The following is a 26,366-nucleotide window of genomic DNA, read 5'->3' on the forward strand; positions in this document are numbered from 1 at the left end:
TGAACATGGGCACTTTTGTGTACATGAGTCTGAATTGTGTAGGGGCATTTATGTGTACACGTTTAGTATGCTCATGTTACTGCTGTATGTGCATGTGCGGTTGCTTTATTTTTGTGAGCATATACAGTTGTGTTTTGTGTATATGCATATGTGCAAAGCTATATATGCATACCTGCATGCTCATTCATATTTCTGTTTTTGTGCATGTATGGGAAAACAGTATATGCATACTTTGTGCATGTTTTCCTCCGTGTGCATGCATGTTAGGATGTGGCTACAGCCTGAGTGTGCATGTTGCTTTTCAAGATGGCTGTTTAGAGAGTATGTTTGTGCATGTCTTTCCATGTAGCAGTTGTGATTGTACCACCACCAGGCCACGTGGCAGGCCATAGGACAGCAGGGCCCCCTTTGCCGCTCCCCCACTCTCCCTGGGGAGCTGACCCATGGGGCTCTGTGCTGCCCCTGACCACAGGTTCTGTTGCGAGCTCTCCCGCTCCCTTCACTCCTCCCCCAGGCTCTGGAAGGCGCTGACCCGCGGGGCTCTAGGCTGCCCCTCTCCCTACGTTCTGCCCGAAGCTCCCTTTTCCCCTTTACCCGCCTCGTTCTCAGCACCACCTACTTCGCCCCTCCCCCCGTTTTGGCGTAATCCTCCACCGTTTCCGGTTCCTCGATGACGCACTTCCCAGCGCTACCTGCCTCCGCCCCTAAAGCGCGCCCCCGACGAGGAATCGCTCGCGAGCGCGCCTCGTGAGCGCGCACAGGCACGTGGGCCCGCCAGAGCCAACCAGAGGCCGGGGATTTGGGGGGGCGAAGCGCGCTCTCGCGGGCAGTTGCGGCGGGAGAGACGCGGGAGCTGAGAACGTGACTGTGCCCCCTCCGCGCTCCCGCCAGGCCGGACCCGTCCGACGCCGCCATGTCCGAGGAGAAGCCCAAGGTAACGGTTAGAGCCGCTGCACGGGGCTGCCGGGCTCCCCGCCGCGCAGCCCGGGCCCCGCGGCCTCTCTGGGGCCCGCCGGCCCCGCCCCATAGCGAAGAGACCCGGGGTCTCGCGCCCCGCCCGCTCGCGAGGGATGCTGGGAGCGCGGCCAGGCTGCGGGTCGGGCCTCCCTGGGTTGGGGCGACGTCGCGGGGAGCGTCCGGTCCGGTTCGCTCCGCTCGCCCCGCCCCGCCCCCATGCGCCGAGCTCCCGCCGCCCATCCCGGCAGCGTGTTAACTCCCGGCTGGGGGGGTCGCTCCCGGGAGCCAGTAGCGTAGTGGGCAGGGCCTGTGGCTCTGGGTTCGTGCTCGGGAAGGCGGGTCACAGACATACAGCTTGCCCTGGGAGCCGAGAGTGGTGAGGTCAGGACGGACCTCGGTTTCTGGAGGCCTTCAAAGCCTGGTCCCAGAGCGGAGCTGTGCGCTGCAGTCTTCATCCTGGGGCTATAAGGGTCTTTCTAGAGCTCCTGGGCCCAGGCCACAGAGCGCCTTGAAGATAAGACCTGAGACTTTGACCTTGATTTGAAAATCCGTATGCAGCGACTGTAGTGAGTGGAGGAAGGGTTTGATGTGCTTGCAGTAGCCTGTGTAACTGAGGAAGACACTTTGCAACATTCCCTACTAGTGGAGTTTGCTAAATGAAGAATACATGCACAAGTACATTGCGTTGCTCAAGTCCAGCTGAGAAGTGACAAAGCTTGGCCAGTTGACCTGCTTTCATTGACCTGTCCTGACTGTATGGGGTTGCAACAATGTTCATTTGAGAAATATAATAATTTTTACAAACAGCTACCATACATGTACAAAAAGTAGAATATTAACAACTGGAAAAGCGAACTTGCCACTTCTTCATTCAGAGAACAACATGACAGCTATATTGCCATTCAAGGGCTTGTCACTGAAGAAGAAAAGATTTTTACCAGAGGATGAAAAGCTGAACGGATAGAGGTGGGATCAGTTGAAGAGGCACTGACTCATCCTGGTAGTCCCAGAAAATTCTCTGAGGACCTGAGTTGCAGCAGTGCCCAGAGAACATGCTTGATACAGGCTACACCTGTGCCTCTTTAGTGGAGGCATGGCCAGTGGGTACTTACTAAGTTCCTTGATTCTGAAATGTGTGGAAGCTTCTGAGTTTCTTGCCCAGAGTTAAAAACAACATTGATTTGCCAGGACCTTGATAGTTCTGTGCGTTTGAAGAAAAGCAGTGTAGTATGATCAAGCCTTCACTGCAGGTTGTCCATATATTGATAATTCTGGATGCTGCTTTGTTTCAGACTCACTATTGCTATGACTGTCATCTCTCTGAAAATGTGAGTAGATGAGATCAAAGGGCATTACCTACCACAGCCAGTTGTCCTAAATTGTGAAGTAAATGTAACACTGGTGAGCTGAACTAAACGAAATTTGAAGGTAGATCTCATTGAGATTGACAGAGGAAAGGTATTGTTTCAGAGGTAATTCTTGAATGATATGAGCCAGAGATTGTGTGCAGAAATGGGGTTTATGTACTACCAGGTTTAAGTTGAAATCTTGTGTTTTTTCTACCCACAAAGAATCTTGAATAAAAACTGAAGAACTTCTTATTGGTTTCAATTAGAACAATCATTCTTAAATAGATGATATCTGAGACACTGTTAGATAACACTTGTTACTTTATGGGGTGGTGAGGAGGCCAGAAAGGAAGGGTGTGGGAATTTCTGAAAAAATTGTATGAATAATCTTCAGAGCCCATCTGTCAAAAGCTACGGTTTAGGAGGAGAGAGTTCTTTCATCTTCCTGTGGAGATGATGGGCTACTTGGCTGAAAAGATTTTGTAGTCTAGAGCAGTGGTTCTCAAAGCCAGTCTGCTGCTTGTTCAGGGAAAGCCTCTGGTGGGCTGGGCCGGGTTGTTTACCTGCCATGTCCACAAGTTCGGCCGATCGCAGCTCCCACTGGGCGCGGTTTGCTGCTCCGGGTCAGTAGGGGCTGTGGGAAGGGCGGCCACCACTGGTCCAGAGAAGACACTGCAGAGGGGCTTTTAGCGGTTTTCTGATGGAGCAAAAGAGATGTGGCAGCTGAAATTTTCCCTTAAATTCCTAAAAGAGGATTGCTTGGGCAAGATCTCATTCAAGTCTGAAGAATTCATTGGTGTCTTTTGGGGGGATCCCCTAATAAGTGTAATCTCACCAAAGGGAGCTTGAATGTCAGAGGTGAGCCTGGTGGGCAAAGGAAAGTATCTTGAAAAGCCTGCAGCCATGGTGCTGTTTCCGTTGGTTGCGATACACACCCACAATTGGTCAGCTCAGTCCATATTCTAAGAATACTCTGGGATTCCTCACTGATGCTGAGTCTCACTTGCTAACATTTGCAAGCAGTGCTTTCTTCCATCTCTATTTAGCTAGGAGACTCTGTCCCATTCTGCTGGTCAAAGACCTGGCCTTAGTTATTCATGCCTTTGGCACCTCTCAGCTGGACTACACCAACATGATGCACCTGGGCGTGAAACCTTGAGAATTTAGGAAACTCCTACTAGTGCAGAAGGCTGCAGCACATCTCCTCAGCAACATGGGCTACCATGAGCACATCACATCTGTTTTCTGCTCTCTACGCTGGCCTCCCATAGAATAACGAATCAAGTTCAAGGTCTCAATCGGTGTCTTCAAAGTGCTCCTTGGCCTGGGCCCAGGATATCTAAAAGATTGTCTAAAGCTCAGGTATGAAGACCATGGTCGTCAACCCCACTCCTCTAGGACAGTGGAACTCTCAACAATAAGAGTAAAGCTTGTCTGTGCGGAAGACAGAGCTTTCTCCAGGGGTTGTCTGAGACATTGGAGATGCTCTCCCCCCCGGGACTAATTACTACCACAAACCTCACCACTTTCTGTTCCAAGTACAAGGTGCATTTCTTTCACCTTGCCTTCTCTACTGTAAGCACTTCACAACACATATATTAAAAAGGAGTAGGGGTGAGAGCAGACACTTATCGAACCAACATACTCCCATGAACACACTTCTCCCTCTAGGAGAGCATGAAAGAACAAACAGTACATGACAGGTATGTAGTCACGTCACTTAGCATGCTACTGGAAGGTGTTTGGGTACCGTGATCAGTGCATTGTAAGAACCTATATAGAATAGAATGAGATTGCCCTTGGAGGTCTGTGTCCAAAGCTCTAAGACACACATTGTGGCAAGCTAGAATGTTACAGGGAAGAGTTCTGGTGGAAAAACTAGCAATTATGTAGATAGTTATACAGGAAGCAGGGTGCTAACTTGTAAATCTTTAGCTTTTTCTTGACTTTTGTGGGCAACCTTAGGTTTGGGTTGACTTTATAATAAAGACGTGAGCAAAGACTGGAGATTTAAAGTTGTTTTGTAGGACAATGGGCAAATATTCAAAGCCGCTCCCTAGTGAGCTTTTAAACTTTTGATCCACAAAATACTTAATGGTCCTTGTTCCCTCCATTAGGGTTAGAAATTTCCTGTGCTGGAAGCAGTCTTGAGATGAAGGAAGAGAGAATCAATCTAGGGGCCAACGAGGACTGGACTTGACTATCTGTATTTGATATAGCTTTTCTGTGGCTCTGCTGATAGATATTTTCCTTTCTGGATTGTACCCTTCAGAACCTGGAATCTTTTCTAGAGACTGTTTTGGAGAAGATCTCTTTCTCTCTCACTGGTGCTCATCTGGAGGAGTCTACCATTTTAAGGAAAGGGTGAAAGCTCTACCTAGTAGTGGGGGATCTGACTTGAGCTATGGCACTGGCTTACTTGGAGAGCTCACCTGTCTTCTGTTGATAACCTAGGTGAATGTTTCTGATAGTTGTATGATTCTTAAGATGAAGAGTGTGGTTAGGACTTTGCATTCTCAGTACTTAAAGGAGAGTCATTGCTGTTTAAAAATCTAAACTGAATTTGTCTAGGGGGGACAGGATTTATCTGGTGCTTTATCGGCATGGAGGAGTGAAGGGATAGCTCAGTGGTTTTGAGCACTGCTCTGCTAAACCCAGGGTTGTGAGCTCAGTCCTTGAGGAGGCCACCTAGGGATCTGGGTCAAAATCAGTACTTGGTCCTGCTAGTGAAGGCAGGGGGCTGGACTCAATGGCCTTTCAGGGTCCCTTCCAGTGCTATGAGACAGGTATATCTCCATATATTATTTGGTAAGGTGGTTGAACTAGTGAGGCTGTGTTTGATGGAAACATATGTGTTCTGTTTTGGGTAGATATCAGGACTATCAAGAAAAAAAAGGGCAGGATTATGTCTTGACTGTCAGAAGTTACCTTGTTTCTAATAGTAGTCATGTTTGGCTCGAATGTTTAACACCAACAAAAGATGTGAAATAAAGAGATGACTGTTTCAGACTTCCAAAATATTAGAAAATATTATAGTACCCCAAAATGTGCTAAGATATTTTTGTTTTGTGATAGCACTTAGATGTCAATTGAGAAAGGGGGCCCATTTTCTAGGTAACATACAAACATAGTGATAGTCTTCCACCCCTCCACCCCCCCAAGAGTTTATAACAGGAATTGGCACCCTTTGGCTCGTGGCTCATCAGGGAAATCTGCTGGCAGGACAGAACGGTTTGTTTACATGCAGCATCCTCAGGTTTGGCTGATCGCAGCTCCCACTGGCCACAATTCACTGTTCCAGGCCAATGGGGGCTGCAGGAAGCAGCATGGGTTGAGGGATGTACTGGCTGCTGCTTCCCGCAGCCCCCATTGGCCTGGAATGGTGAACCGTGGCCAGTGGGAGTCGTGATCGGTTGAACCTGTGGACGCTGCAGGTAAACAAACCATCCCAGCCCGCCAGCGGATTTCCCTTTCAGGCTGCATGCCAAAGGTTACTGATCCCTGGTTCATAATCTGAATATACAAAGGTCTTGGCTACACTTGCAGCTGTAGAGCACTTTGGAGAGTGCACTAGGGAAAGTGCTGCACACTGTCCACACTGGCAGCTGCAAGCGCACTGGCATGGCCACATTTGTGGCATGGGAGTAGTAGATTATGGGCAGCTATCCCAGAGTTCAAGTAGCTGCAACGTGCTTTCAAAGGAGGGAGTGGGATGGAGTGTGTTGTTTGTATGTGGGGGGAGAGAGAGAGAGTGGGTTTTTGGAGTACTGAGAGTGTGTCAGCATGCTGTCTTGTAAGTTCAGATCCCCCTAGCTCACCTGCCTCTCTCTCTCTCTCTCTCTCTCTCTCACTCAACGTTTTCTTTACCCCGTTTTGCAGATAAGCAGCCGCTGTCTGAAACAGAACTCTGAAAAGGCACTTCCGCATTCCTCAGTCGATTTCACAACAAAGAGAAGAGTGGCCACTTGACTTAAGGGATTATGGACGTTTCAGGAGGTCAATCAGTGCGCTGTAATGTAAATCCTTGTTCACATTGGCCCTGGGGCATCTTAACCAATACGGAACAGCCGTTATCCCTCTCGTGGAGGTGGAGTACCAGGTGCACTCTAGCCAGGGAGTCAGAGCGCTCTCCGTGCCTTGCCAGTGTGGATGGGAAGTAAGGTAGAGCGCTCTGGGAGGCTTTATTGCAGTATAAAGTGCCAGTGTAGCCATGCCCAAAGGGTAGAGCAGAGGGATAGAAAATACAAATAGGGTGAATCCAGTGATGGTTTGAGAACGTTAGTGCCTTGGAGGTTTCTTTGTGGGGGGGACATTGTGACTAGGTGGGATGAGGTTAACAGAAAGAGGAAGGGAGAGGGAAAACATGGATGAGAGAGGGGGGAGTGTGGAGGGCAGATGGACAGAGATTTAAGTGAAGAGACCATGAGGAAGTGGGATAGAGTAAACAACTAATCAGCAGAGGAGAGAATGTCCAGAGGCAAAACTAGAAAACAGGCTATGTCTACACTACACCCCTCTTATGGTGGCGTGTAGAGTATGTGTTACTACATACTGCTGTGCAAAGCAAGCTGCGTCCACACTGCACTGTAGTTACATATGTCAGTGAAGCTCTGGCAGGGGTAGGGAGTGGGGAAAGGCTTGGCTCTGCTGCCTCTACATTGCCAGAGTCTTTCACTGCCATGGAGAAGGACCCCAGGTGCGGGCAGGCAGCTGCAGGACAGGCAGTGCTTAGGCAAGCAGAGTCATGTTGGGTACACACAGGGTTCAGGCATATTGTTATTCACCTAAGCAGTGCGTCTCCATCTATGGTGCTAGTTATTAACAGTGCTGGGGAGCATGTCATCTATGTACTCTACACATCATCAAAGGAGTGTACAGTGTAGACATACCTTTAGATCTGGGGTTCTCAAACTGGGGATCGGGGGGTGCGAGGTTATTACATGGGGGGTGTGAGCTGTCAGCATCCACCCCAAACCCTACTTTTCCTCCAGCATTTATGATGGTGTTAAATGTATAAAAAATGTTTAATATATAACGGGGTTCACACTCAGAGGCTTGCTGTGTGAAAGGGGTCACCAGTACAAAAGTTTGAGAACCGCTGCTTTAGATGACGTAATCGTGTGTCCGATAGTGCTAGCTGTAACTGCTTCTGTTTTTTGCCAGCTGAGACTTTAGCTCAGGGGTAGGCAACCTACGGCACGCGTGCCGAAGGCGGCACACAAGCTGATTTTCAGTGGCACTCTCACTGCCTGTGTCCTGGCCACCAGTCCGGGGGGGGGCTCTGCATTTTAATTTAATTTTAAATGAAATTTCTTAAACATTTTAAAAATCTTATTTACCTTACATACAAAAATAGTTTAGTTATATATTATACACTTATAGAAAGCAACCTTCTAAAAACGTTAAAATGTATGACTGGCACGTGAAACCTTAAATTAGAGTGGTGTGCCGAGTCTTCATTTATTCACTTCCAAAAGGTTACTGACGCCTGCTTAGCTGGTTCTATGCAGCTTCCCCAGAGCCACATGGTTGTGGGGAAGGTAGAACCTGGTGCCCCTAGGGGCAGGAGGGTCTCCCCTGCAGAGTTCTTTGTCTAAGGCCATGTCTACATCTACAATTTTGCAGCGCTGGTTGTTACAGCTGTATTAGTACAGCTGTATAGGGCCAGCGCTGCAGAGTGGCCACACTTACAGCAACCAGCGCTGCAAGTGGTGTTAGATGTGGCCACACTGCAGCGCTGTTGGGCGGATTCAAGGGGGGTTCGGGAAACGCGAGAGCAAACCGGGAAAGGAGACCAGCTTCGCCGCGGTTTGCTCTCGCGTTCCCCGAACCCCCCTGCAAACCGCAGGGAAGGAGACCTGCTTGTTCGGGAATGCGAGAGCAAACCGCGGCGAAGCTGGTCTCCTTCCCCGGTTTGCTCTCGCGTTCCCCGAACCCCCGAGCAAGCAGGTCTCCTTCCCTGCGGTTTGCAGGGTGGTTCGGGGAACGCGAGAGCAAACCGCGGCGAAGCTGGTCTCCTTTCCCGGTTTGCTCTCGCGTTCCCCGAACCCCCCTGCAAACCGCAGGGAAGGAGACCTGCTTGCTCGGGGAACGCGATAGCAAACCGGGGAAGGAGACCAGCTTCGCCGCGGTTTGCTCTCGCGTTCCCGGAATCACCCAGCAAACCTCAGGGAAGGAGACCTGCTTGTTCGGGGAACCCGAGAGCAAACCGGGAAGGAGACCAGCTTCGCCGCGGTTTGCTCTCGCGTTCCCGGAACCACCCTGCAACCGCAGGGAAGGAGACCTGCTTGCTCGGGGTTCGGGGAACGCGAGAGCAAGCTGGGGAAGGAGACCAGTTTGATTACCAGAGGCTTCCTCAGGATGCTGGATACCTGCTTATTCCACGGAGGTCAAGAAAAGCACTGGTAAGTGTCTATACTTGATTACCAGCGCGGATCACCAGCGCTGGATCCTCTACACCCGAGACAAAACGGGAGTACGACCAGCGCTGCAAACAGGAGTTGCAGCGCTGGTGATGCCCTGCAGATGTGTGTACACACAGATGTGTAACTCCCTCACAGCGCTGCAACTTTCTGATGTAGACAAGCCCTAAGGAGTGCTGGGAAAGGGAGGGAATCTCTTGGCTTCCAGTTGGAGCTCATCTTCCCCTCCTCCAGTGTGTTATTTACCTGCTGAAACTGCTTCTGCTAAGTGCTTATCAGAAGCCTGCCCCTGAGAGCTTGCAGTCAAAATAGATGACACACAGACAAAGGAGAGGGGTAAATGGAAGTAACATGTTTCAATATTCTTTCATATTCTCCTGTTTTACGTTTTGTACTCCTCTGTGAACTTATTTAAACCTTATATTCACGTGCACCTTTTCCTGGATCCAATTTTTATTTGTAATTTAAGCCTGTCTCTTGATAGGAAAGGAAAATGATTTTTGCCTCCTTTGTCAACTCCTTCCCCTAACTTTCACATGATCACCTGTTCTTATTCCAGCTCTCTCCCTGTACCTTGCGTGTAATGGTCACTGACCTCCCCACGTAAATCAACAGTTAAAGCTGGTGGTTCTAATCTCTCAAAATGCTGCGTGTGCACTCCTGCTGCCACTGACAGTGCAGTGCCATAGACCAGCTCTCTTCTCTGTCTTTGTGAAGGGTGGAGGACAGAGTTTGGCTGACCTCCTCTCTACCATTGGCCTGCAGCACAGGGTCTTTTCTGGGAGGTGGTGAGCACTGTACTCTAGTGAAATCATTTCCTTGAGTTCTCTTACTGTTGAAGTTGAAATAACGCCTTATGATCTAAGCGTTTAGGGTGAGAATTTCAAAAGCACTTAGCATTAATGTATTTCTGCTTCTATTGAAGTTTAATGAAACTCATTTAAGTTTGGTGTTGAACCTATTTAGGACCTGAATTATTTTATCATTTTTTATATTATTTCTATGGCACAAACAGGTGCTAGTCACTTACAAAATGTTGACTGTTTTAATAGAAAATTAGTGAATGTTGTATAGCTTGCAGAGCTTTGCAGTATCTTATAAATAGGATCTAGCTAATTATAGTAACAAGGCATGACCACCATAGTTTTGGTTGCCTCATGACTTCTATTTAAAGGTTGATTTTTCAAAGTCCTCTATAATCATCATACTTAGATTACTTGGAAATTTGGTGTGCTTCAGAGGGATGTAAAATAGGGTTAGTGACCCAAATTTGGAGACATTTGAGGTAGAGGTTCTGGAGAAGTATGCCCTGGGAAAAATAGACATTTCCCCAAAAGTTCTAGGTGGAGGGTTTTGTTTTTGGTTTTGTTTCCTCCTCTCCACACACCCCCCCCCCGCTCCTCCTTCCCCCGAGATCAAGCTATGCGACCATTTTCATCCACACCACATCCAATGTGTCGTTTTACCCAGGGTAGCACATGGCACCCACCAATCTTTGGGGCACCCAAATGTAGAATGATATTTAAGAAAATGGACATTGTTCACAGCATGCATGCATCAGTACAGAAAATTGCTAGAGGGTTTCCATTTCACCATTTTAATGTTAACCTTAAAATCAATTTTCTGTTTAATGTTCAACAGTTCTAAGTGCTCTAAAATCCATATTGTTAATCAGATTGCCTTAAAATTCAGTGTAAGCGATGGGACATAGGGTATAGTGATCTAAATTTGGGTCAGTGTGACCAAGGGGTTCCCAAGATACAGACGTGGGGGGTGGGAGAACAACTTTTCTTAAAGTTGGCACATCCTGGTAATGCTTTTTTGCTCACAGATAGAGCTCCAACCAGGTCTCAGATCATTGCACCAGTATCGCAGACACTCACGGGTTACTCCAACAGAGTGCATGGCACTCACCGGCCCTTTGGCAGAAATCACATTAAAACATTATTTGAAAAAGAGTTTGCTTCTCCAGTTAGGCTCACAAGCCTATTCGCACACCTAATAGATTACGCTAAGCATGTGGACACAGAGGAGTTAATAGGCTTGTTAGCCTTCAAAGTTTCCTACCAGCTGGATAGCTCAAGATGACAAGCGGTTGTCCTTTGAACTTGACCCACCTCAAGACCATTCCCAGTCTCTGTTTAGGCCTGAGTTAATTGTATCTAATTTACATATTAATTCGAGTTCAGCAGTCTGTCTTTGGAGTCTGTTTTTTATAAGCGAGGACTGGCCTGTCTCCCAAGATCTGTGAGAGTGAAGGATCATCTTTAAGGATAGGTTGTAGATCTTTGATGATGGGCTGGAGAGGTTTTAGTTGGGGACTGTAGGTGATGGCCACCTACTACAGGACAGGCCCAACAAAGAAAATAACAGAACACCACTAGCCATCACCTACAGACCCCAACTAAAACCTCTCCAGCGCATCATCAAAGATCTACAAACTATCCTTAAAGATGATCCTTCACTGTCACAGATCTTGGGAGACAGGCCAGTCCTTGCTTTAGACAGCCTCCCAACCTGAAGCAAATACTCACCAGCAACCGCACACCATACAACATAAACATTAACCCAGGAACCTATCCTTGCAACAAAGCCTGATGCCAGCTCTGTCCACATATCTATTCAAGTGACACCATCATAGGACCTAATCACATCAGCCATGCCATCAGGGGCTCGTTCACATGCACATCTACCAACGTGATATATGCCATCATGTGTCAGCAATGCCCCTCTGCCATGTACATTGGCCAAACCGGGCAGTCTGTACGCAAAAGAATAAATGGACACAAATCTAACATCAGGAATCATAACATTCAAAAACCAGTGGGAGAACACTTCAACCTCTCTAACCACTCAGTGGCAGACTTGAAGGTGGCAATTTTGCAACAAAAAACCTTCAAAAACAGACTCCAAAGAGAGACTGCTGAACTTGAATTAATATGCAAATTAGATACAATTAACTCAGGCTTAAACAGAGACTGGGAATGGTTGGGTCATTACACTAATTGAATCTATTTCCCTATGTTAAGTTCTCCTCACACCTTCTATGGGTCATCTTAATTATCACTTTAAAAGGTTTTTTTTCCTCCTGCTGATGATAGCTCATCTCAATTGATTAGACTCTTCCTGTTGGTATGCATACTTCCACCTTTTCATGTTCTCTGTATGTATAAATATCTCCTGTCTGTGTGTTCCATTCTGTGCATCCGAAGAAGTGAGCTGTAGCTCGCGAAAGCTTATGCTGAAATAAATTTGTTAGTCTCTAAGGTGCCACAAGTACTCCTGTTCTTTTCGCGGATGCAGGCTAACAGGGCTGCTACTCTGAAACCTGAGAGGTATTAATGACTTGATGAATCACAGATCTCATTGAGATTGATGGCTGTGAACTCACCATTCAATTAACATAATTAAGGATAAGTTAATCACAAACCCTTCCCCCACCCTCTCTGGCTAAGCAAAAGGAGATTTTGACATAGGGCTTGTCTACATCAGAAAGTTGCAGCGCTGGTGAGGGAGTTACAGCGCTGCAACTTTGAAGGTGTACACATCTGCAGGGCATCACCAGCGCTGCAACTCCCTGTTTGCAGCGCTGGCCGTACTCCTGTTTTGTCTCGGGTGTAGAGGATCCAGCGCTGGTGATCCAGCGCTGGTAATCCAATGTAGACACTTACCAGCGCTTTTCTTGACCTCCGTGGAAGGAGGAAGCCTTCTGGTAATCAAGCTGGTCTCCTTTCCCGGTTGCTCTCTCGTTCCCGGAACCCCGAGCAAGCAGGTCTCCTTCTCTGTGGTTTGCTGGGTGGCTCCGGGAACGCGAGAGCAAACCGCGGCGAAGCTGGTCTCCTTCCCCGGTTTGCTCTCTCGTTCCCGGAACCCCGAGCAAGCAGGTCTCCTTCCCTGCGGTTTGCTGGGTGGCTCCGGGAACGTGAGAGCAAACCGCGGCGAAGCTGGTCTCCTTCCCCGGTTTGCTCTCTCGTTCCCGGAACCCCGAGCAAGCAGGTCTCCTTCCCTGCGGTTTGCTGGGTGGCTCCGGGAACGCGAGAGCAAACCGCGGCGAAGCTGGTCGCCTTCCCCGGTTTGCTCTCGCGTTCCCGGAACCCCGAGCAAGCAGGTCTCCTTCCCTGCGGTTTGCTGGGTGGCTCCGGGAACGCGAGAGCAAACCGCGGCGAAGCTGGTCTCCTTTCCCGGTTTGCTCTCGCGTTCCCGGAACCCCCCTTGAAGCCGCCCAACAGCGCTGCAGTGTGGCCACATCTAACACCACTTGCAGCGCTGGTTGCTGTAAGTGTGGCCACTCTGCAGCCCTGGCCCTATACAGCTGTACTAATACAGCTGTAACAACCAGCGCTGCAAAATTTTAGATGTAGACATGGCCTGAGTGGTTGGAGGTTGCTGCAATATGTGAGTAATGGGTGGCAATTTTATTTTTTGGGATGAGGGGAACAATGTAATCAAAGTCTTTTTGAGGTAAAATTAGATATGTGAATTCATGCTGGGAAAAAAGAGGTATTAGGAGTGGGGCAATACGGGGAGGGAGTTTGGGGCTGAAGTGAGGGGAGGCATTTTATGGAGAGAGGGATATATGTGAATTGCTGGTTGGCAAGCCATGAATTGATTGTTTGAGAAAATCTGAGGGGTAGCCATGTTAGTCTGAATTCAAAAAACCAAGGAGTCTGGTGGCACCTTAAAGACTAACAGAATTCTTTGGGCATAAGCTTTTGTGGGTAAAAAAACTTCTGCATCTGAAGAAGTGGGTTTTTTAATCCACGAAAGCTTTTGCCCAAGTAAATCTGTTAGTCTTTAGGGTGCTACCGGAATCCTTATTGTTTTTGAGAAAATCTGTGTATTGTTGGCCTGACCCTTCCCTCAGAGGCTAAGTGGCTAGTTCCTGATCTTGTGTTTAATGTGGTGGTGGTGGTTTGTGTTTTTTGGTTTTTTTTTTCAGAGAAATATAGCTCAGAGATTTGGAACTGACAGCATGGCTACCTTAATTGCTGAGGGAAAATAAATGTGTGCTGCCAGAGGTGCTAATATGTGGTTTCTGGGCAATTCCTGGATCACAAGGTTGGAGAAGTTTGCAGGAGAGTAATGAGTACACCATGACATGGGGATTACTAATTGCAAGTTGATTTGGGTGGAGAGATAAAAAAAAGAGGTTGGCATCATGTTTTACCCACTCTACAATGTCTCATTGGTGATTTGAGAGGTGGTGGTGTGTCAGACGTGGTGATTCAGTCAGGCAGAAATAATTTGGGCCTTATTCCTGGTGTACTGCTCACACAATGTATGAGAGCAGATTTGTTCTGCATCCGTGACTTGTGTCCAGGAGCTTTGATAATCTTCTTTAATTTGGCTGAGCCTCTGAATAATCACTACAGGGACTATATGAAAACTATTAATAAGTTTTGGAAGAACATTAATTGGGAAGTTGGAGGGTTCTTGGCTAATTGAAAAAACTCTGTATTGTGTGTCAGAAATATTTACAAGGTCTGACACCTCACTGTTTCATGTAGTTGGGGTACATCTGTCGCACAAGGGTCAGGGGATTTTTCAAACGTACAGAGGGTTTTAAGATGTATGATCAGTGCTTTCTGATGCATATTTCAGCATGTTTGAGAACGACTGTTTAGGTGTTGGGATTATTATTATTTATTTATTTATTTTATTTTTTAGATTTAACAGAGTTTTAAATGTTGTTTGCTTGTATATAGTTGGTTTGTAATAAATAATTGTTCAGCAATTAAAGTGTTTGTGGTCTGTTATGCACCTGTGTAGGTGAGCATGTTCAATGCAGGGTTTGAGGACAGTGGGATAACTCAGTGAATAAGTTATTTCACTGAAATTCATGTCATACAGGAATGTGACTCTTAACTTACATATTTGAAGTACAGTAGTTGTGAACCTTAGCACAGGTTGGGTGGGCCACATTATAAATATTGATTTACTGAGGTGTTCCTCCATCGCCCCCACCTTCCTCCTCCTTCCTCCCTCCCAGAAAAGGTGCGTCAAGACCAAGGAGCAGCAACCCGAGCTCACAACACACAGAATTGTAGAAGATTAGGGTTGGAAGAGACCTCAGGAGGTCATCTAGTTCAACCATCTGGAGTTCTTTGCTTCAGAACTCAAAGAGATGGGGAGTTGCATGGCTGGGGATTCTGTGTAGGGTAGACAGCATTAATTTGTTTATCTAGGCATGCAGTACTGGGTGCATTGCATTATTTAGTCTTGGCAGGATTTGATTTAAATTGTTTGTTAGTTCTCAGTAAATGTCAGTTTTGCCTGATGCACTGAAATTGACTAAAAAAAATCTGTTGGCCCCCCTCACTATTTGCTTATAGGGATCTATGTGCAGCCCTGTTGTCACAGCCCTGCTCACTTATTCACTAACTGTCTGGGGATGCGGTAGCCTCCCCCTAGCAGCAGGGTAGCCTCCCCTGTGGTTGGGAACTCATTGTCCTTGAATTCCAGGCTGAAGGTCACTGCCCTGCCCTGCCAAGACCATAGCCCTCACTACACCTGGCTCCTGCAGGGATTCAGTACCTCACAGCTGTGTAGGGAGGCCCTTGCAGCACCACCATAAAACTGAAAATTTATTAAAATTGATACAACTCTGAAAAAGATTTAAGTTAATATTCATTTTTATTTTTAAATTTACAAAAAAAAGTACAGAATTGTGCCAAGCTTAGTATTGTTGTAGGGGGAAAAGGTCTTTGCATAATATTTATGTGGGATCTACCCCTTTCTCTTGACTGGGACACACAGGCTCCAATAAAGCATTGTCTTATTGCTAAGCATAGTGTCAGTTCTTGAGGGATAACCATTGCCTTCCCAGAAGACATTTGATGGGCAGTTAAGGGCTGAGGACCTGGAATTCAAGATATTCCTCACCCACTCCAGGGGACCCCCATCTGACGGCTGCTCTTACCTCAAACAGTCAAACAAATGTCTCTCTAAAGTAAACTTTAAAAAAAAGTGTACAAAATTTCTCTTACTCTTTTAGACTTGCAGGCAGCTAGACATAACATAACTCAAAACAAATCCTAGATATCCACTGATGGGACATTTACCTGTTTCATATAAATCACCAAAACTCCGATTGCATGTGGAGGAGAGGAAAAGAGGGATTAGAATCCATGAGAGAGGGATTAAATGCTTTCAACATATTACTGCATCCTCTGTACTCCATAGCAATGGATTAAAAGGTATCAGATCTAGTTAGAGCAACAATTGGACATTCAACAATGGGAAATTCTGGCTCTGTGTGCGTGTGTGTGTTTTGTGCAGAGCTACAGATAAAACTATTGCTGTGAGACAGGTCAAAATAGCCTGCCGGTCAGTCAGTTGTTACGCAAGGTAGAACATGGCACCCAAGCTGTGAACGGTATCTAAGAACCTGTTCACTTCTTTGCTTGCATTGATGTGCAACCTGGAAAGAACACAGTGTGCATGTGCCAATAAAGAACAAATCCAAGAGCATTTGTGTGCAGCCACTTATGCTTGCCTGGGTAGGTTGATGGAATGTGCTGATGTCATTGCTTCTGGTGAACACCTCACCACTGACATGTCTAGTCTGAACCTTTTTACACCTGTGCAATAAAGATTTAATAACTCATGTTACTTGCTAGAAGCTGTGTGTGTTATAACATATTTTTATATTATGGGGAGGTTTACTGTGAACATGGCAGGATAGTCAGTAGCCGGTCTAAACAAAATTTTTTGTTGCATCAGGTGGGGGAAAAGCCAGGGATAGAGGACTGAGTAGGTTCAGGGCAACTGTGTGTGTGTGTGTGTGTGTGTGTGTGTGGTGGGGGGGTGTCCTTCAACAGTGTTAGCAGGAATCCTGGGTGTGAGAGTGAATGGGTTGTAAAAGGAGGTGAAGAGCTTGTACATTTTGTACATTTCTTACTTCTGGGGGGATTCTGCGGCAAAACAAACTTCTGCACCAAAAAATTCAAAAATTCTGCATATATTATTTGTCAAAATAATGTAATTTAATCACACCAGTTTCAGTTCTTTTAGTAATTTATTAAAACTACAATACAGAAAAAAGTCACAATAACTATTCAGCATTTCCTAAACACATGAAAGTTAAGTTACAAACACTTGGTAACTAATACCTGGCATTCCAGTTATTATCCTGGATTTTAATTTTAATTTACATTACAGAACACCAAACTGGAGATGGGTGGGAAGTAGAATGTCATTTTAAATTGCTCAGACTTTCACACATGAAAGTCATGCTGTTTTGCTAATCATTGTCCCGGACCTGGCTTGGTACTTTGGGAAATACTTAGTTCTGAGTGTTCTGACATTTTGGGCATGTCTACAATGGCAGTTACAGCTCCGAGAGTTACAGTGCTGCTCAGAGAGCACAGTAGGACAACCACTGTTGTGTGTTCACACTGACAGCTGCCTGCGCAATAGTGTGTTCACATTTGCAGCGCTGTTTGGAGCGGTGCACTCTGGGCAGCTATTCCACAGAGCACCCTCTTTCTCTTTTGCTGCTAAGACTTGTGGGAAGGCAGAGGGGGTCATGGGATGTCTCAGTGCCCCATGATGCATTGCTTTGCATCCCAGCAATCTCTGTGCTTCTGTCCGTGTTTGGCACCATCTTTCAACGGTTTGTGTACTGCGTGCTCTGCCTCTTCGGGCTGCAAGAATGGATCCCAAACTGCTGACCAGAATGCTGCTCGCTCTGACCAACATGTCACGAGTGGCAGTGGAGTTATTCTATAAACTACAGCAAGAGGAGTGCAGTGTTGATCTTGCCACGCGTAGTAGCTGCGACACGAGGTTACTTGTGGCATTCACTGGCCTGTTCAAGAAGCTGAAAGCAGGGACTTTCTTCCCGGACCAGAGGATCACCATAGGGGAAGTTGAAATGCCCATTGTGATCCTGGGATACTCCGCCTACCCCTTAATACTGTGGCTTATGAAGCCGTACATGGGGCAACTTGACAGCAGCAAGAAGCGGTTGAACAACAGGCTGAGCAAGTGCAGAATGACTGAGTGTGCCTTTGGCCGTTTAAAAGCCTGCTGGCGATGCCTGTATGGGAAGCTGGACATGACCGATTACAATATTTCTGTGCTTATAGCTGTGTGCCGTACGCTCCGTAATATATGTGAAGGGAATGGTGAAAGCTTCACTCAGGGCTTGACTGCAGCGGCTCAGCGCCTGGAGGCTGAGTTTGAACAGCCAGAGACCAGGGCTATTAGAGGGGCATAGCGCGGGGCCATAAGGATCAGGGATACCTTGAAGCAGCAATTTGAAGCTGAAAGCCACTAATATTTGCTGCTATGCTCAGGATTGCAGTGCTTGTAATTCTAGGACGTATCTGGTGCACATGATTCAATAAGGGAGTTTAACATAATTGTATGTTGCTTTGCAGAGCTCTTTTTGCTTTCACTTAATAGAATAAAGATTGCTTTCAAACCAACACAATTCTTTTATTAAAAGACAGCAACCAGAGGAGAGAGTCAAACAATAATACATCAGCAGGGAGGGGGAAAGAGAAGGTCTCCAGAGGAGGAGGGGTCCCGGGACAGCTACAGATTTGTGTATGTCCAGGGATCATACCCAACCTTCTCCTTTGGAGTACAACGTAGCGGGTGCTGTACTTCAGCAGGGCCAGAGGGATGGGTGATGAGTGCAGTGGGTAGTGGGAGTCCACACTGCTGGACTGTGAGGAGGGAGGAGTGGAATGCTGTGGGTAGACTGTGGAGCCAGGAGATTGATAACAGTGTTGGCGATTGGTGGGGGGGCGGCACATGGGAAACCGTTTTGTGACAGTGGCTGCAGGAGAGGGCAGGCGTGGAGCTGCTCGATTTGAAGAGCTAGTATTGCCTGGAGCTTGCCCACTTGGCGCTCCATAACATTTAAGAGCCACTCCTTGGTTTCTTTCTGGTGTGCCACGTTCTCCTTTCGGTCCCTCTTCTTGCTGCCTCGCCACTCCTTCGATTCCTGTTTCTCAGTGGCAGAATGCATCATAACCTTACGGAGAAAGTCCTCCTTAGTTCTTCATGTCCGCTTTCTAATTCTGCACAGCCGTTCTGCTGCCAATAAGGGAGGCTGGCCTTCCAAGGTCATCCCTGTGAAGTTTAAATGCAACATTTTACAGAAGCAGTATTTTTTTGCAACACACAACACTGATTCAGTGCATTAAAACACAGTCAGAATTTACACACCTGTCACTAACTGGCTGACCCCAGGCAAGCACACATGAGATACAAGGCCCCCAAAATGGTGAATAGTCGCAGGGCCAGGGTGAATCACTCTTCCCGGACCCTGCAGTATCTGGGCACGTGGCTCATGGGGCAAGCCAGCACTGTAGCAGGGGCTTGATAATCATTCCTGTCCCCTCACACTTTCCACAGGATGTGATCATTATGGAAGATATCTCACTGCTGAGGGTGAGCAGGGAATCAAGGGAGGGTCTTCTCCAAGTCTGTGGCTTCTGCCTTGGCCCCTATGCGGCTAGCCTGTGTGCAGCAATGGTCCCCCTGTCTCCCTGTGATGGCACAGTGGTGCAGGAAAGTCAAAGTTAAGGAGCAAGAAACAAAGCAGCTATGGCAAGGGACCTGCGGCAGCTGATTGCCCATTATCTCCACGAGAGTTTCCTGGAGATCTCTGAGGGAGATTCCCATGAAGTGAGGAAGTCTTATCAACAGCCTGTTCTGCCGCTTAGCCTGGGCATGCAGTGGGAGACAAGCCTGCTTTCTGCAACCCTCCTGCCCCCAACAACTCGATTCAGCAATTCCCAAAATCAGGTCCACTTACCAGGGGCTTCCTCTCCTGTTTGCGCTTCGCCAAGATCCTTCTGCTGTGACTGGCTAGGTTCCTCCGGGGTAGAAAAGAGCTCTTGACTGCATGCATCTCTGGCGTCCGAGCCATCCTCTGCCTCTGGGTCCCCCTCTTCGTCCAAGATTTCTTCCTCCTGGCTCGATCCACGCTCGACTGGCATGTGAGCCAACGAAGTATCCACAGGAGCCTTTGCAGTGGAGGTGAGGTTGCCACCAAGTATCGCATCCAGCTCTTTGTAGAATTGGCAGCTGATGAGCGCAGCATCAGAGTGGCGGTTTGCCTCCCACACCTTGTGCTAGGTGTTCCGCAGCTCCTTCACTTTTACCCTACATTGCAGTGTGTCCTGGTCATGGCCCCTTTCTATCATGCATCTAGAAATCTGTCCATAGATACCATTATTCCTATGGCTGGAGCGCAGCTGGGACGGCACAGCTTCCTCTCTTCAAATGCCAATGAGGTCCAGCAGCTCGGCATTGCTCCAAGTGGGGGGATTGCCTGGTGCGTGGAGCAGGCATGGCCACCTGGAAAGATGCACTGAGACCACTTCACGCATCACCGAGCAAACAGGAAGGGGACTTTCAAATTTGCAAAGGAATATACAGGGTGGGGATAACGGTTGGTCACCCGAGGGTAGGGCAGCAGAGTTCAAACCGATGACCAGAGAGGCGAGAACAGGCATTGTGGGACACCTCCTGGAGGCCAATCACTGCACTGTAATTGCTATGGTGTCTACACTGGCACTGCAGCGCTATAGCCCTGGCACAGAAAGCTGTACATCTCTTGTTGGGGTGGTGAAGTTATTTTTAGAGTGCTACAACTGTGCAGTTTCTGCACACTAAGTGGCTGGCAGTGTGTACAACTCAGGAGTTACAGCGCAGAAAGCCACTTTACTGTGCAGAAATTTGCCAGTGTAGATGGGGCCTTTATTGACTGCTCGGTAAATGTTTTATTTGCCCTCAGTCTTTTTTTTTTTTTTTAAATGGGTAAGTAAAATAAACCCTGAGGTGTAATCTAAGCCCATTGTGCCACTTTGGCACAGGAAAAAAGTAAGAGAGCACATAGATCTTCCTAGCTGAGGATCCCCTTACTGTCATTTATGATAAGACTCCTTTACATCGCTCTGGCCTTAAAACTGTCACAAATTTTATGCTGTTGGGAGAACTGACTGAGAATGGGAACAGTTAACTAACAATAGGCACGCCGCTACATTTCTGCCTCAGAGAATGAGATCAATTAACCATCAACAGCAACTTTAACAACTTTACACAGTCAGGCTGCTACATTTGTGCCTCAGAAAATGAGATCAGTTAACTAAGGGCACGTCTTCACTGGCAACGTTAAAGCGTGGCCGCAGCACCGCTTTAACGTGGCTTGTGTGGTTGCAGCGCTGGGAGGGAGCTCTCCCAGCACTCTAAAAATTGCACCTCCATGAGGGGAATAGCTCCCAGCACTGGTGCACTGTCTGCACTGGCACTTTTACAGTGCTGAAACTTGCAGTGTTGTAAAGTGCCAGTGTAGACAAGCCCCCCCAGGAGTAATTTCAGCAACTGGGGGGTTGGCAGAGTGAAAGTTCTTGTGTTAATGGGGCATATTGGGGCATTACTGAAAGAGAGCAAAGTTAAGGTTGCCCATGCACACTTAACTATGCATTTCCTTTTCAGCAGTTTGAGTTTTGCACAACTAAGTGTTCTGCATGACAGATCATCAGGCAACCTTAACTCTATGTTAACTTAGTGTTTTGCCATTGCGTATAAATAATCTTCTAACTTCCCTTCAGGATGGTCTGAGTTTGCAGATGTGAATGTTGGAATTTGTTCAGTTTTTAGTAATTTGTTCTAAAGTTTCTTACTTTTATCTCTTTGCCTGCAAGTCTCAGAGGCAAACACACAAGTTGGATTTGTTTTTTTTCTGTGTGCGCTGTGGAGAACATCAAACCTTGATATATAGGAAGGAATGCTTCTGTTTTGAAACAGTTTGCTAAAGTACTATCAGTCTTTTCCAGATTCCTAGGGTAACTTTTATTCATAAATAGTGATGTCCATCTTTACATTTTGTTTTGCAGGAAGGAGTAAAAACAGAGAATGACCATATCAATCTAAAAGTCGCTGGCCAGGATGGATCCGTGGTGCAGTTCAAAATAAAAAGGCATACACCCCTAAGCAAACTAATGAAGGCTTATTGTGAGAGACAGGTACATATGTTTAACACAGTTTTTATATGTTGTAGTATTACTAATAAATTCATTTTGCCATCTGAGAGTCAGTAAGATCACTTATCTTATGAAAGACCTCATCATTATGGAAACTTTACTTCTTTTCATAAAATGTGTTAAATATCAATGTTTCTGAGAATGACTAGACTCCATTATATGGGAGTATAATAGAATATGAATTTTGCGGCCTAACTTTCTCTCTCAGGTTTGAAAAATTTGGTTACAGTTATACTTTAATCAAAATGACTTTATCCTCATCCAGTGCTCCTGGTTCTCTAAAATTGGAACTAGGGGCCAGGAACTCCTGAACTGTAATCCCAGCTCTGACACTAATTCCCTCTGTTGCCTTAGACTTCTTAACCTCAGTGTTACAACGTATATAAAATCATTAACTACCTGACAGGTGTGAAGTGAGGTTTAAGAAGTTTGCAGAGTGTTTTTGAAGATGAAAAGTAGTTGTCTGTCTTTTCCTTTTGTTTTCTTTTTTTCTCCTCTTAATGTTTTTTGTTGTCTGTCTATCCCCCTGCATCACTCTGCTCTGGTATGTTACGCTCCCTTCCCCCACTCACCAGAAAGCGCCATACTGCAAGGTGCAGGGGACATGTGCTATTCCAAAATAGAGTAAAACCTTCGAGTTATGAATACCTTGGGAATGGAGGTAGTTCATAACTCTGAAATGTTCATAACTCTCTACAAAACATGATGGTTGTTCTTTCCAAAGTTTACGGTTGAACATTGCCTTAATATGGCTTTGAAACTTTACTATGCAGAAGAAAAATGCTGCTTTCTATTTATTTTTTTAGTAGTTTACATTTAACACAGTACTGTATTTGGTGGGGGATTTTTTCCCCCCCTCTACTGCTGCCTGATTGTGTACTTCTAGTTCCAAATGAGGTGTGTGATTGACTGACTGATCAGTTCATAACTCTTAGGTTCTACTGTAGATGTCCTGCTCATACAGTGCCTGCCCTGGGACTTCAGACTAACTTAGAATTTTGACATCTGGGTCGAATCATATACAACATATATATAGCTCTTCTGTCACTTTAAATCTTCTGAATTCTGATTTTTACACATTATAGCAAATACTTGCTCCTAATCATAAACTTATTTTATGTCGATTGCAAAGTAAAAACTCCATTTCTCATGTTAATTATTTTACCTTCCAGGGTTTGTCAATGAGACAGATTAGATTCAGATTTGATGGACAACCAATTAATGAAACTGACACGCCTGCACAGGTATGAAAATACGTTGTAATAACTGTAGCAGGACTCTGTATATTTTTGTCTAGATGCAGACATCTAAAACTATTTTAGGGGGCATTTTGATAGAATAGTATCTTTGTCGTAGGCCCAGCAGTTCCCAGAATGTGCAGTAGGATTTCTTTTTCTTTAAAAATTCTCATAATTGTTACCACTGGTGGAGCTTGACCCAATTAGCAAGTGAGAGTACTAGCGCAGACATGGCTCCAAATAGCTGCCGGAGTTTTAAGGATTGTCTTGCGAACCATGCTCAGAGTAGGTCTAGACAATGATGTCTAGTGTGATTAAAATGCAGGTGACTGCTGGTGCCTTGTCTACACTAGTGCTACCACCATTTCTGCCACTGCTGAAGCTGAATGAGTATTGGCAATAGTGATAAATTTCAGGGAGGAAAATTCCTGGTATGGACAAGGCCTGTGGCAAGGAATACAAGAAACAAAGCCCAGACATATTCTGGATGGTGTGGATTGGACTAATGAGTCCTCCTTTGGAGTTGAGAGAGAACAATAAATCACTGACCAAACTGGTTTGATCTGGCTGTGGGAATGCCCTGCAAAGCTATTTTGTAAATGGATGTGAAAACTGAGAGAGATAATCTAGGCTAGAAAGGAACACCCTGACTGCAGCTGACTGGAGTGCACCCCAGGATGGCTTGCTGAAAATACTAACTTTTTCTGTGCCCACGGAGTATAACCCCTGTAGAATTAATGGTACTACTCATGTGAATAACTGCTGACAGTGGTTAATTGAGATTAGTTACAGACCCTTGCTGTTCAGAAGACAAATTGAACTGCACGGTGGTTCAAAGTGCACTGCTGCAGAAGTTGGCTGGGAGTGGAATAAAGGTTTGATTTGCAAGTTTGGGGAGATCTGTAGATTAAATCAACAGAAACCACACTGTTAGCAGCTAGAGAGGTGGAAGCAGAGCAGAGAATCTTGGAAGTATACTGAGGGTATGTTTACACTACAGCAGCACAGCTATGTTGCTTCAGCTCTGCCTCTGTAACACCGTAGACGCTCCCAATGTTGACAGAAGGGTTTTTCTGTTGATGTAGGTGATCTGCCTCTCCGAGAGGCAGTAACTAGGTTGATGGAAGAATCCTTCTGTTGACCCCTGGTGTAGACATGAGTAGGTCATTTTGACCTATGGTTCTCGGGGCCTGAAATTTTCCACTGCCCTGAGTAACGAAGATAGGTTGGTCTAATTTTTAAATGTAGACCAAGCTTAAGACTGTGGGGAGCAGGGGTGGGAATGGAGGGCCAGAGTTGTGCCGTTGAGCAGGAACAATCTGTGTTGAGTGTTGACGCTAAAGGAAAAGCATAGACTGACATGAAGCCCTTAATGCCTTGGCTCTTAGACTCCACTTTACTGCCTAAATCTGGGATATTGTTCCCCAACACAGTGTCAGTCAGCCTGGAATGTCTTAGCTGAAGGGAGACCAAGATAACTTGTGACTAGAGCTGGGAACGCACTGTGGTGAAGGGGTGATGTTGCTTTCTGATTGGGTGGAGAGGGGAATTTAATAAGCATTAAAGTTTAAATTTAAACACTGCTTCTTAACGAGTAATGCTATTAACAGTGCAAGAACTAAATACCCTTTTAAAATATATAGCTATGTATATATTAAAATATTTGTGCATTAACCCAACAGCTGGAGATGGAAGATGAAGATACTATTGATGTGTTTCAACAGCAGACAGGTGGAATATGTTAAACATGCTGTCCTTTTGGGAAGAGGAATTTAAAGACCCTTGTCACACCTCACTTTCTCATCTGTCCTTGGATTTGCTATTAAATAGTAATGAATGAACATGCCAATCACACAGGATTCTTCTAAAACTTTAGAGGACATTTAGCAAAATTGTTCTGCTCTCCCTCTGACATACTGCGTGTGCAAGTCAAAACTGTATCTGCAGGGATTAACCTACATCTTAAATTGGGCCAAATGGAATTAAACTGAAAAGTTTAAGTAAAATATGAGTTGTCTGTCTACTGTTACCTTGTTTATATAAACTTGTGGCCTAAGTATCCCCCTATATTCTAGGACACAGATTGTTCATTCCTGGCTCTTATTAATTATTGCCCCACTGCATAATTCTAATCATGTAAATATATCCTCATTTCAGTAGTGAGTTTAAAATCTCCTCTTACAATCGGGCAAGTGAAGGGAAGGAAAGGTTATTGATTTAAAAGTTTTTACTATGTGTTGTAAACACAGTTATTATTGTAAAACTCAAAACCTATGATACAAGGACTGTACGTGCAGATATGAGGCTTAGTATAGAGTAAATGTTTAAATATTGCAAATGTACATGTGCTTTGTCATAATCTGATAAAATAGATTGAAATTTAAGTTTTAAAAAGCAAAACCAAGAGAATTGCCCAGATTTAATTTCAGCAATTGAGTTATTACCAGAATGCTAGACCAAACCTACTAGTGTTCATGACTGAACACTAGTGTATTATGTTCCATAAGAATAAAAAGAAAAAAGTCCATCGTCTGAGCTCACGATCGGTTTACTAGGTGATGGACAAAAAAAACTTGTCCCTATCATTCCCTTTAATACAAACATAGAAGTTGTATCATTATTACTCACTTGGTACTAGTAAATATGTGGCCTCTGGTTTCTTTCTGTACATGTTTCTTATGGATAAATGTGGTCTTACATAAAACAAACCAAAACCTCTAACAAACAGACTCTTGATAAAGCTTATGGCCAAGCTGTATGTGCAGAAGAACTATTAAAAGATTGCTAAGCACAAAAACCTTGAAAAGGTAATTTAATGTTCTTCTGAGAAATTTCTGCTCTGCTGCTTCCCAAAAATGTATTGAATTTTAAATGCATTTGTGTGGTGACTTTCAGTTCTATATGATGTTTTGGGCTCTACTCCAAATGAAATTTTTAAAAGGTCATCATATTATCCTTCAATAGGTTGTCCATTGCTGCTTGATTAGGTCATTATCTGCCTTTTATATTTACCTGACCAATTTGACATTAGCTCATCTCTTTGCTTGAAATCTGCTGGGAAAAGTCCTTATTTTCTTTTTCATTTTATTGTATATGGGCTAGGGTGGGATATTCTGTTAGAGCTCATAGTTTATTCACCAATTTGTACATTATTTGTTGTTCTTTACTATTGTATACAGTAAATATAGTTTGGTACTCTGTCTCATGGCTTATGTTTAATGCTGCTGCATTTCAGACAGCTTTTACTTGACATTAGGTCACTGAACTGCCATTGCTTCCTTTGTTGCCATATCTTGCATTGAAATTCTCACCTTGGACAGTTGTAATCAGCTACACTGAACATGATAATCGGTACATTAAATGCACAGTTCAGGGTACTTCTACTCACAACCAACT

General features: G+C 45.6%; 1 protein-coding gene across 1 annotated transcript; it reads left to right on the top strand.

The window, feature by feature from the left end:
* The first annotated feature begins 714 nt into the window (after window positions 1-714).
* LOC115657716 (small ubiquitin-related modifier 3) lies at window positions 715-26,170 on the top strand. Its single transcript, XM_030575831.1, has 4 exons — window positions 715-934; window positions 21,586-21,714; window positions 22,905-22,976; window positions 24,653-26,170. Exons 1-4 carry the CDS (start codon window positions 914-916, stop codon window positions 24,713-24,715), a joined length of 285 nt encoding a protein of 94 aa, XP_030431691.1. The 5' UTR covers window positions 715-913; the 3' UTR covers window positions 24,716-26,170.
* The last annotated feature ends 196 nt before the right edge of the window (window positions 26,171-26,366 follow it).

The sequence above is a fragment of the Gopherus evgoodei genome, chromosome 9 (genome assembly GCF_007399415.2).
Source record: "Gopherus evgoodei ecotype Sinaloan lineage chromosome 9, rGopEvg1_v1.p, whole genome shotgun sequence".
NCBI lineage: Eukaryota > Metazoa > Chordata > Testudines > Testudinidae > Gopherus > Gopherus evgoodei.

What these genes read in the sequence shown, in the direction of transcription:
- LOC115657716 (XM_030575831.1), top strand. Translation starts at nt 914, where the DNA reads ATGTCCGAGGAGAAGCCCAAG. An exon ending in TGTCCGAGGAGAAGCCCAAG is followed by an intron (nt 935 to 21,585) that starts GTAACGGTTAGA and finishes TTTGTTTTGCAG; the next exon opens with GAAGGAGTAAAAACAGAGAA. An exon ending in AAACTGACACGCCTGCACAG is followed by an intron (nt 22,977 to 24,652) that starts GTATGAAAATAC and finishes TTAACCCAACAG; the next exon opens with CTGGAGATGGAAGATGAAGA.